A 12,852-nucleotide genomic window follows, 5' to 3' on the forward strand; every position below is an offset into this window, starting at 1 on the left:
TCGAATGACTTTTTCTACTTGCCGAATAAATGAATAGTAATACACCAGGCGGGTGATTTATTTAAAGTGGGCATATATAATTTTAAAATGAAAAACGAATTTAAATTCAAAAGGTAGGGTGCTGAAGGCTAATTGGAAGTGAGAGACGACAATGACCGAGTTCCCGCAAATTAAAATGCAATTAATTATTAGTGGCACTCGGAACGATCGATTACGAGTCGATGGATAAATGGACAGTATGTGAAATTGAATTGACAACGGGCTTGCTGTTTACCCGGTGGAAACTTAATCTATAGCACAGGCTACGTTCACTGATGTTATATATTACTTTGGGACCACCATGATTACGTGACCACCCAAGGTCGCCTATTTTTGTATCATAGAACTTAGAAATGTCATCTTTCGTTTTTACAGTTACTGTTTTTAAGGCCCAAATAATTAATGGTCTTTTATTTTTAATTAATTGTTATTCAGCGACTCAGCTAAAATTTTAAAAGTAGGACCCAAAAAAATATAGGGCCCAAATTTTTGGGCCTTATATTTACAAAATTATAGAATATTGTTATATGGCCCAAGTCCCATTACATTAAAAAAATTCATTTGACAAAAATTGTTCGTAAAAAAATTGGGCCCTATAATAAAATTTGGGCCTTATGTAAAAATGGATTGCTAATTAATCTCCAATAAATAATTAATCAAATTAGTAAATATGAAATTTGACCACAAATCTCAAAAAAATACCACAGGGCCTATAAAAAAAATTGGGCCTTATTTGTACAGTCGATTTAAAAATAATTTTTGAAAAATATTAAATCATAATTAATTAAAAAATTTGACACAAGCTTATGTTAACAATAAAAATTTGCGTGTTCGGTGCAATTAGAAAAAGATAAAATAAAACTATATGACCCAAAAAATAGAAAACATTTTGGGCCTTATGTATAAATAAATAAGATATTTACAAAATAAAATAATTTGAATAACATAATTTGAATCCTTATCAATTGGTGAAGTATGTTGGAAGTTGAGGCCCAGTGATGAGGCCCAGAAGCTCGATGAGGGCCTTGTGTGTCGCTTGAGGCTTGGGCGTGGTCGACAGTAGCCGTTCATTGCTGCTACACTTTGGTAGCCTGTCCGCTGTACGGTCAGTTATTACGCATCCAATTTAAGACATCTGCCTGGAGGAGCCCGATAATATGAGGCCCCGTGTACTGGGCCCTTTATTTCTCGTCGTCGTGATAATTGTTGTTATTGTTGTTGTTAATTTATGTCGTCCTTTTTAATATTATGGAATTGAGACCGGAATTAGGAGGAGGAAACCACTGATTTGGTTATTTCAGACCCAAATACCTGGGCCCAATTTTAAGTCCCAGTATTTACGACTACAATTACTGATATTTTTTGGCAATAAATTGTGATACTTAACCAAGTTAATGGCTAATAAAATCCAATATTTGGGCCTGATGCCTAATAATTAGGGCGTGAGGTCCAAGTTTAATGTCTTGATACCTACTAATTAATTTTTATATAATTTTAATTTTAATTCCCGATTCAGAATATTAGACCCAATTGGTCCCATAAGACCCAGTGTATTTTTTTAATGAAAAATCAAATTTTTTATCTAGATTTTAAATTAATGTATCCCAAAATTAAATTTTGGGCACTAGGCCCAATTTCAAAGCATGAGGCCCAATTTTTAAAATAAGGCCCAAAATAAAAGTGGCTAAAAATAACCAAAAATAGTGATACAGGGTGTAAAAAAAGGATCAAGTGAAGTAAATGTAATCCAGTCTTCTTAGTCATCCTATCTTGTTGTCACATATCGTCTACGTCTGGCATCTCTTCTCGGGTTTCGCACTAGGTTGGGTATGATAGGGGTTAAGGATTGGATTGCAAATACAATAATCTACAAATAGTTATAAAAATAAAAAAAAAAGGTTCTAGAGGATCTCAGATCTGGATGGCGTCTAGTACCTAGAGTAGCCATTCGAATAGCCGTTTGCGTAGCCGTTGGAGCCCTTGTAAGAAACGGAATGTATGCTCCTGGAACAGATTCACCGAAATAGAAAGGATGAGGATCTACTTTCGTCTCTATAATTTTTGAATAGAAGTCAGGAAAATAGTTTTTTCATATAAGGATTGTCTTATTCGCTGCCGTGTGTTCTCTCTAGCATTATAATCCAGACTATATATGTTAAGCATGCATTTATATTTGATATTTTTTTTTTTCGTTTTGGTGTTAGCAGCTGATTCTTAGTTATAAATAAAAAAGGAGCCATTGATTTAGTTCTTTTTGTTGTTTAATGTACTCTCAGTATGAGGAGAGTGTAGCATGCTGAGTTGACAGACAACAAACGGTCACGTTTCCTTGGAAGGTTTTCACTTTTACTTTGTCCTCCTTTTGTCTAGCGCGGGACGGGTTCAAAGCGGGCTTTTCGTTGGGTTTTTTCTTAAAAACGTTTTTTAGTTACAGTTAGATTTATATTATTGTCTCTTTATAATATAATGGATTTTCCGTCTGACCAAAAACAATCTGGGAGTTTCAGTGAACGATTTTTTACTTCAGGAGGCGGCTTTGGAACAAGGAATTCTAATTTTTTTTTTTTTTCGGTGCAAGTGTTTTAATTTTTTTTTTGTTGTTGTTTGTCTATTATGTCTATTGTTTGTTTATCGTGTAATAAGGTGCAGGGGGTTTCAGAGCTCCCGCTCACCGCCACCCACATCTACAACAGAACAGAAAACAAGACCACCGCCGTTACAAATACAAGGTCTATTAGTTTAAGCCGCCTTAATAATTACAACCCCTCTGAACCCGATTGCGTTTACATTCTTATCAATTAATAAAATACCAGCGTAAGATGGACTTTTTTCATTTTTTTAACCATTTTACCTTGGTACGACCCATCAATTCATTCTTTAGATGATTTATTTACTCACTAAATTATTTTAAAACTCATGCTTTAATCATTCCACAAGGCTATTTTTGACCATTGTCTTTGTTCTAGAGCAATAATAATTTACAATTAATTGACGATACTGAGAAAAAAATGTATCTGTATTTTACTTGAATCAAAAATTGTTTCCAATTTAATTAAATAATTTTTCAATTCATTTAAAGCAAAATTTTAAAATCCAAGAAAATTAATTTAATTAAAGAAATTTATTGTTTCTAGCATTTCTTAAGGAAAAAAACTTTTTTTATAAAAGCAAATTGATGGTAATAGTAATGACCATCAATTACGACATTCGCGATTTTATTATATATTTTCTTAACTTCAGTGAAAAAAATTTTACCAAGGATAAATTATCCAGCGACAATAGATAGTTAGCGAGAGATAGTCCAAAGTTTTCACTTGCAAAGCAGTAGATCGAGTAATTAAGTACCATTCAAAAGTTATATTCGATAATTCGGACACTTGATGCTTCAAAATTTAAACATGTCAATTTGATACTAAAGATTTATAAATTTTATTGTTAATTACAATAGTATAAGTATCAAGAACTTGGACGGGAAAAAAAATTCAATTTTTTTTCCGTCCAAGTTCCTGATATACTATTATATTTGACATCATGGATGAGAATATAAATCTTAATTGTTAATTACTTAAAATAATATTAATACATCTGAATAATATGTAACTTAAAAATGAATCTTGAGATCAGCTTATTAAAGTGTTAGTCTCTTTATAAATTGACATCTAATTTTCAAACTAGAACAGCGAACTGCCAAATAAATAATTTTTTGTTGAAACAATTGTTAGAAAATCAATAATATATCGATAGTGCTATTCTAATACGTCGTATCCCACATTTAGAAAATTTTATCGAAGATGGTAAAAATGGTTAACTTTTAACATTGATTAAATGGGATTCAACGGATGAAAAAATTTATTTAAAAATAGTTATTAAACTATTTGACCTTTAAATTTTAAATATGTTTTGCATAATATTGTTATGATTTTATTTAAAAAAAAAAAATCAATTTGTCAAATTTTGTGGGATACGACGTATTAGAATGGCAATATCGATATATGTTACTCGATAAATGTACTCTAACTTGAATTAAGTTTAAATTTATTAAATGTTAGAAATTCTAATTACTAAATTAAAATTTTAAATATCTTTGCAAACAATTAATTTTACCATAAAACAATTTCTTCATAATTAAAGAAAAGTAATTTTTCTCTCAGTGTAAGCACTTTTTGTTTTCCAATCACTATAGAGCCACAAAGTAACATCCGTCGGAAGAAATATCACTGAGTCACCAATCCGACGGTGAAAAAAAAAAACAAAGACAATGGTCACCAATCACAAAAGTATCATCAGCAGACAAATAAAATTGTTTTGAGCGAGAAGCGCTATCATATCACAGAGTAAAAGTAAATATATATTTGATAAAGAAGAAAAGGTACCTGTGCTGTTTAAGGTTGTCCTGCCTCTTGAAGGACTTTCCGCAGACCTCGCAGGTGAAGGTCACGTCGTCCTTATGACTGCGCTCGTGTATCATGAGGTTGTAGGGCTTAGTGAATCGCCGCTGGCAGTACTTGCAGACGAACTCGACGGTGCACTTGGCGCGCATCTTCTGCCGGCGGCCGAACTCCCTGCCGTGCCCCTCTGTCTCCATCGGCATTATCGCGAACATCCTTATAAATTCCCACCGCTCCCTCGGTTCTATAGACTCAATATACTCAGACTCTGGTGGCTCTCCTCCTCGTCTCGACACAAATCGCGCCTTCTCTCTCTTTCTCTCTGGGTGAGTATGTAGTCCGTAAATGTAGTCTGTGTATGTAAGCGTGTATGTAGTCTTATTCACGCGAATATCCCTCTCTCCTTATGGCTGATATATCTCTAGTATGGTTGTCCTCTTCTCCCGTTAAGTAAACACCGTGTATGCCTCTCAGTTGTTGTAACAGCCAAAGTGACTCCTTCTTATTCCCCGGCTGACTGTTAGCGACGTTTATTTTTAATCGTCTTGTCTTACACCTTGTTGTCCGAGTGATCTCACTCAGTGTATACTCTACAGTAAGATTTAACAACTTCAAGGATCCAGTACAACCGAGACAACAATTGCTGCTACCTGGGAACATAACATAACACGTCAAGGATCAAGATCAATTGATCCAGACACATAACCTCAATTATCCGTGACACCGGTTTTATGTTCGAGATCCTTGTCAAATTGATATATTCATTTGTAAATACAAATATAAATACAAATACAAATAATAATAATAAGACCAACTTGTTATTTATGGTTTTAAGAATTATTCGGTTGGTAGCCAACACCGATTTTCGCGCGATTAGATTGCCGAAATTCCGAAACTAGATATGCGTACGATCGGTCACCAATAAAGCCGTTTGGTCAACGAATTCCGACCGTAGGAGATAAGCCCGCCGTGCTCGGTAGAGACCGAACGAATAACACCTTCCTATCAGATGGGAAGCTGGAATTTTGACTGGTGACATTTTCATCGGCTGGTTCACGCGTGAAGACAAAGCTACTGCCGATTTTACACCAACCATTTATCACCGAATCCGGATAAAAAACTAACTCCCCTTCGACCACTACCACTGTCATTTACATTTCGAGGACCTTTTGCCATTAGCATCCAGAGATTGAGTATAAGTCTTTGGAAGATTTGTCAGAAGGACGAGGACTAGCACAGTGAACCGTACAACCAACAAATGAATATAAAACTTAGGAATGTTTAATAAGCTAGAGTTAGAGTTAAATATCTATCGACATTTACAATGATAATGAAGCATGAACCATCAAGATATTACCAAGCATTACATGTAAATCTTGATAGCGATACAAGCTCCAAGGAATCGTAAGTGAATACAAATGAAGCAAAGGTCTAAAGTGTTGGAACATGAGTTTTGTAAGAAGCAGAGACAAGTGAGCACAAACGATCACTGGGCGTCGTCCATTGGATAATCTGAAGCACGGACTCTAATTGGACAGCTGGTGTTACGCAGGCGCCACCGGATTGTGACTACTGCGGTCTACATAGACTTGGAGGTAAACCGTAACCGTGATACTCATTCGTACGTTGGTGTGTTATTCACCAACGGAGTGCGTGCATAAACGTGAAATACGTATAAGAAGGGAGAGATGAAAGCAAAGCAAAGAGCGTGAGGAACTCGCGTAGCCAACCAAACAACGGCTACTGTGCACCGCCCTAACGCTAAAACCGTGCTACCGGTTTTAGGCTGCTGACTGCTACCGTACCAAGACCAACCGCCGTAGCCGCGGGGACCACACCCTCCCCACCCCAGGACACGCGAGCTGATTATGATACTCGAAGGGCCCAATCGTGATACTGGTCCCAGCAAACTTCCATTTGGATACACATCAAGCGATGGTGCTTTGTTGGATGAGGGATTCCCTAATGAGGATCAAGCTCGACTAATCGACCGACCGGCACGGTTTAGAATTATTATCACTTTAGTCACTGAGAAACTAGCGGTGTTCACGGATAATCGAACTTTGGAATTGCGAAATTAAATGAAATAATTAAAGAGGACTTACCTTGGTAGTGAATTAGTCCAAGTGGTGAAGCAGTGTTGGTGTATCCAGGTTGGTTTGATGGTGACTGATGATCACAGTTGAGGTGTTAAATCCAGTGGATAACGTGAGTGGTGAGAAGAGTGTTCTCAGAGACAACACAGGCTGATGTGTTAGTGAGTACAGGTAGGTAGATAGGTAGTAGTAGGTAGTAGGTAGGTCTGGACCGTTTGGTTGCGCGGAGTAGACTGAACGAACCTTCGACCAGGTCTGTCGAGTCCGGTTGCTTTAGCTTCTCTGGCTGCTGCTGCTTATGCTGCTGGGTTCCACACAGCACGCTGAGTAGGCACAGCGTCGGTACTTGGTAGCCCGAATATAGTAGACACCCGAAGACAGTAGACCGTTCCCGCGGTGTGTAGTAACGCGCAGCACCAACAGAGACTCACCGGGCTTGATGGGGCTTCCTCTACGTCCTCGTTCCAAAGTCAGTGGTGGTATATGCCAGCCAGTAGTGTGTACAATAAACAAGATAAAGGAAGGAAGAGCACCGTGAGAAGAGGTGAGAGGGAAGAGACAACAGCTAACTACAAAGAAACTGAGAGAGAGACCTTCAGGGAAGGAGGGACCAAGGGGTACCTCCCTACCGAACTCGGGCGACTCCTCATACCTTTCTCTCCTCTGTTTCCCAGCGCTCTTTTTATTATAGACTACTTTCTCGCTCGGGCAGTTTGCCGCCCTCACCATTGCCACCAAAAAGAGACGGTAAATGATCCCGGGTCCGCCAGTCCCTGTCAGTCGCGGTGGCGGTGGAGGCCCCATGCTAGTAGTTGTAGGCAGTAGTGGTGATGGTGATGCTGATGGTGTGTGAACCTGAGGAAGTAGTAGCGCTTTTTTATCCCAACTGTATACGGGTCCTCGAATAGCAGCTTGGTTACTCACAAATCCATCCGGATACTTGACTTCTTGATATAGCTGCTTCCATAAGCATAAGCATAACCATAAGCACAAGCATAAGCATAAGCGGGGACTTATTCACATTCTTATTCTGCAAAACACTCAGAATGAAGCACCCCCCACCCACCCGATCATGTGTCCAAGCCCTTAGGTACCGCCCCCTGTCGTGCGAATCTCAGGCCTAACATCCCTCACTCACCCACTGGTACTCTGTCCTTCTTCTGGATATTTCTCTGGTCAGATTATACCTGTGCCGTGTATATACTAGGAGATCTTGGTGGTGTGCAGTCAAAAGGATCAAGAGAATTTACCCCCCGCGGGGGCGGTAGCATCTCGGCGCCTTATTCACATGCTGAGGTAGCTCAGCAAGCACTTGAACGTCTCTGAAAATATTTTGGAAATATTTAAAAAAACCTTTCAAGGTTTTTGTTCTTTTGGTGTCGCCGAACCACCGATAGCTGGATCAACTCTATTGTCCTGTTGGCAACGGATAACCGCTGGATGACCAACCAAGACCAAGTGAATGACTGGTTTTGACGGTTGGCCAGCTTTGATAGTGTCATTTTGGTGAATCTTGAGCGGTTACAGCCAGTAATGTTGATTACTGTGACTGATCCTTCTCACGAATCACTTTGGTGTAGGAGTCTGCATACTAAAAAATCCAGCAAAAAACAGTATATAGATGTATAGGCATAGATATAGATATAGATATAGATATTGGTTGTAAGCCAGTGGATTATTACAAGGCAAGAGGAAAAGAGAAAGGCGAAGAAGATAGCGTAGAAGAGGTGCGGGGGCTGGTATACAGCAATGACTGTGTTGCCGCAAGGGTTCCCAGGGCACGTGGGAAATGCACAGTAGTCCCAACAGAGGCCCCACCACTCTTCTGGTCATCGTGGACAGCATCAGCAACCCGTTGTTCCCGTGTACCTAGGTATCCCCCCCTCTATCTTCCGATATCCAGCCCCGCGTCATCCAGGTGAAACACCAACAGAAGGGGAGAGGTTAGCCACGCCTCCAGATCAGGTAGCGCTCTTGCTGATTGGTCCGCCAGGGCATTCACGATTGCCTCCTACCTGAACGCTAGAAGGAGTACGTACTCTGCTATTCAGCGTTTTGCGTCTTGATCGGAATCCCGGTACGTGATAGTGGACAGGATCCAGGATCACGTGGACCAGATCCCAGCGATGATGATATTCGAAGGTTCCTGGAGTAGAAAAGTAGCATAATTCTGGTACGCTTCATCTTGATCATAATGATGATTCCTTATTGGAGATGTGTCCAATGATGATGATGATGATGATGATGATGATGATGATGATGATGATGAAGGTTTTTAGAATAAGCGAACCGTTGGTTACCCTGCCGTTGAATTGGTACCCCCTTTGCCGGTCCCAGGTCGCTGGTCGATGGGCAGTATCTTGACTCTGAACTGAACGACGTGACCACGACGTTTCGTGTAATGAAGCTTGTCTGGATGTATGTAGATGGAGAGAACTCATATCGCCTGAGGCGGCTTCTGCCTTCTGCGGGACTGCTCGGACTGGGACTAAATCCTTAGGCTTGGGACTGAATTTTCGTCACGGCCTCCCTCAATCCTTCACTCGGCACTCGCCTGTGTTATTCAGATCTTCAATTCTTTTTCATCTTATTCTTCATCTTATGCTATACGGCGTATATAGTCTTAGCAGGAACCTCCCGCGATTTATTTCTCGGGTGTGGGATAAAAATGCGGTTTCCCTACTCGCGATCCCCGATCCCGGCATCAACGTACACCTAAGGATGTGATACCGGTAAGGCTAAGGCGCATCGTGAAATAAGACTCTTAGGTCTCTCAATCTGGCCAATTTATTCCGCGTGAGAAACTTTGATCTCGCGGTCGTCATTCGTCGCCGGTGGTTATTGGTCCTGATGCCTGTGACTATATACCCGTCCTCGTTAACGTCCTTAAATTATTCCTTAGAACTATATAATTATAATAACAATAACAGTAATGATGGTACTTATATACGGATGTGTATATATTTATAGATTAGTTTGATGTTTGATGGGATGACTAAAAATTATATTATTGATTTACTTTGGCGCCCAACACTTAGGTGTCATCAAGATTACGACAAAAGCGCCGCCATAAAAAAAGTGTTAAACAAACGGGGCTATATATTATATCTTTTGGATGAGTTTAATGTTACCTACAATAAGATGTTATTGTGGATAAAGAAACACAGATAAATTGGTTTTTTGAGGTGACGAATTAACACACATGAACATTTACGCCCACATTTTTAATTTTAACAATAAACATAATACGGTGTGACACATTCACTAACTATTTTTTAGGTTTTTTAACCGCATGAGCACAAAGGATCCAGAATACCAGAGTAGAAATATATATATATATATATATATGTACCAATATATGAGTATGTTTATGTAAGTGTGTGTTTATATAAATAAAAGGTGAAAATGACAATAAAACAGATAATTTTGTTATGATGGGCTATAGAGCATATAGACTACGGTGATCAGAGGTACCGCCATGTTTGCTGGACGGCGATAATACAAGGTGTCCCAGGAAACGGAAACTCACGGAAACAAAGCTGTCAGTAAATACAGAATGTATGTGTGATGGTAAATAGTGAGTGAGCGCCTATCAGTGACAAATATTGTCACATATCTGTAAAAAAAACCTTTTTCGTTTCTTTTTCGTCGCCCTCACAAATATCTTTTTTTTTATGTAGACTTATTCTGGTTTTAAGTGTCAGCTTGCCAAAAAGTACTTTTTTATAGCGCATTCCGAGCGTAATTTATTTGGTCAGTAATGTGGCTATTTATAATCCTCGGCTGTTTTAGGTAAATCGTTAAACTGTCGAATTCGATAGAGAATAGAAGAAAAAATAGTTTTTTAGAAAAGCATAACTCGGGAGATTTAAGACTAAGATACTCTTGAATGAAAATTGATGAATGAGAAATGAAAAGAGTCGAGCCAAAATTTCGACTCGGGAAGTCTTGACGGCGATGGATTTTTTGTCTTTTTATGGGATTCTTTGGAAATTTTTTTAAAAATGATCCTTTACTCAGAAAATGACCATTGGAGAAGAATGATATCTCTAAGATCTAAATCAATAAAATTTAGAAATTTTTTAGTATACTTTAAGGATAAAGTAGTTAAAGTTTTAATACGTTTTTTTATAAAATATTCAATTTTTTGAATAAATAGATCGGTATTCAAATAGATAAAATTTTTAGCTTTATTTTGTCAATAAATAAAATGAAAAAAAATAAGTTTCTAATGAAATTAATAAAAATAATTCAATGATGCTATCAAAAAATCAAACAATAAGCTAATTTTTTTCATACAATTTTTTGCATAAATTAAAAACAGAAATAAATTTTATAAAATAAAATAAGCCATCGCTACGAACAATAATCCTTAAGCCATACACAGTAATTAAGTTTTCTTTATCACGACAGTAGCCTTACAACGGCTTTAAAAATTTTACTTAAAAAGTGTTAACCTACCCAATACACAATCTCAGGTACAGCCGCAACGGAAGGGTACAAAGGTGTTTGGGTTTAAAAAAGTGCAAACAAAGAAGTGTAACGTCATGCACTCAAGGGATTAACAAACAGAAAATCTTTTTTAATGTTTTTTCTTTTCGTCAAAAACTGCATGTTGAGATATTGTCGAAATTTTTGGATAAAATTTCTTTTTTATCTTTTTTTGATGTTTTTGATATATTTTTTTAAAGAACATAAAAAAAAACGGACAGTTTAAAAAAAAAAAAGTTGTTCAATTTGATGAAAAAAAAAAAAAAAAAATTAACATGGCTTAGCATGGGTTGAGCCCACTTGTAAATAATTACCAAAAATAAATTTACAGAAAAAAATTTTGAAATAAAGGTCCTAACAAATAAATTTTTGACTAAATTATAAATATTTACAAAAAAATGCTTTTTTTAATTTGTTTTTGTTTTTTTGGTTGGATAAAAAATTTGAAAAAATTATAAGAGACACCTCTAATAAGTTAAAAAACAAAAAAAAAATTTTGGACAATCGAAAGGGCTACGTAAATCTTTGAAAAAATCTATCAATTGTTTCGATTTGGTGTAGACAAAAAGAAAAACAAATAAATTTATAAAATAAAAGGTCGATTAGATCAAGCATGGACATGGTTATAGATATGGCGTAAAAAAGGTATATGAATAGATAAGACTGTCTGAAGACTACGTATACAGCTTTGGCTCTAAGGATCCGAGAAGACGAACTGAGGGAAGAAAGAACCGCTTATGGTGGTCGCAATAAACTTAGTGTCTCGAGAAAGATCTCTTATATGTTGCGGGCGGAGCATATAAAATGTACTGATGTATATATCCACCATCCGGCATACATATATTTATAAATATATACAATATACATATATGCAAGATCTAAAGGTGCGGCTTAACAATTTGACCCCGGCAATTATGTTAAACTCCTAATTTTCTTGCGACGACTCTGCTGGTGATGGAAAAAAATAAAAATTTATGGATAAATTTATTCATTATTTGAAAGTGTGTATGTTATTTAGTGAGTCTAAATTTTGCAATTTAAAATGTTATTATTAACATACTTAAAATTACGATTAAAATGTACATTTTTAATTGGTATCGTAAAGAAATAAAAATAGTTTGTGAATAGTTAAATTATAATAACTTTTCATAATAGCAGCCAATTATAGATGATGTTTTTAGTTACCGAGGAGATAAATTAAAATGATGGATTGAAATAAAGGATGATGATTGTGGTGAAAAGATGAGTTTAAATGGTAAAGTTGTACCAGGCATACCAGGAGGAAGAACGAGAATAATGATATTCCTGGTCTAGAAGATGTGATGGTAAGGGATTTAAACTAAGCGACTCTTCGTCTAAGATGCTTTTTCATATTGTTATTATCGTATATAGTGTCTTTTTAATATACAGACGCAAACATTCGAGAATTTATGTTGACATGAATATAAAGAGAAGTACTTGTGTAATGTGTGTTTGTGTCTTCTTTGATGTCGCCGCAGTGCAAAAAGTTATCATTGTCGTTATCGGGAATTTTTACCAGGTGGGAATACAACAGAGTATTGATTTTCGTTCTTTTTTTTTCATACATCATTTTTTGACGGACAGCAAAGAATGTTTCAGAAAAAATTGTACTTTTGATATAATTTTTTATATTTTCCGTATTTTATATAACAAAATTTGTTTTTTTTTTTTTTTTAGTTTTAACTGATTCAAGTGTGTAGATTTTGAAAAAGTTCAAAATAACATTTTTGAAAACTTTTTTTTTTTAATTACTTTTAAACTCATACTTCGATTTATTTTGAAATTTAATGAACTATACTTCGTAAAAATCCATGATA

General features: G+C 36.6%; 1 protein-coding gene across 2 annotated transcripts; it reads right to left on the bottom strand.

The window, feature by feature from the left end:
- Window positions 1–1,223: 1,223 nt before the first annotated feature.
- LOC123268840 (protein drumstick) lies at window positions 1,224–6,989 on the bottom strand. Of its 2 annotated transcripts, none has more exons than XM_044734240.1 (3): window positions 6,533–6,989; window positions 4,413–5,077; window positions 1,224–2,723 (listed from the first exon to the last, which is right to left on the bottom strand). In XM_044734240.1, exons 2-3 carry the CDS (start codon window positions 4,640–4,642, stop codon window positions 2,708–2,710), a joined length of 246 nt encoding a protein of 81 aa, XP_044590175.1. In that variant the 5' UTR covers window positions 4,643–5,077; window positions 6,533–6,989; the 3' UTR covers window positions 1,224–2,707. The 2 variants fall into 2 exon arrangements, with proteins under 2 accessions (XP_044590175.1, XP_044590174.1); XM_044734239.1 differs by having other exon boundaries at window positions 1,224–2,043; window positions 6,533–6,981.
- Window positions 6,990–12,852: the final 5,863 nt, after the last annotated feature.

Source organism: Cotesia glomerata, linkage group LG7, assembly GCF_020080835.1.
Source record: "Cotesia glomerata isolate CgM1 linkage group LG7, MPM_Cglom_v2.3, whole genome shotgun sequence".
NCBI lineage: Eukaryota > Metazoa > Arthropoda > Insecta > Hymenoptera > Braconidae > Cotesia > Cotesia glomerata.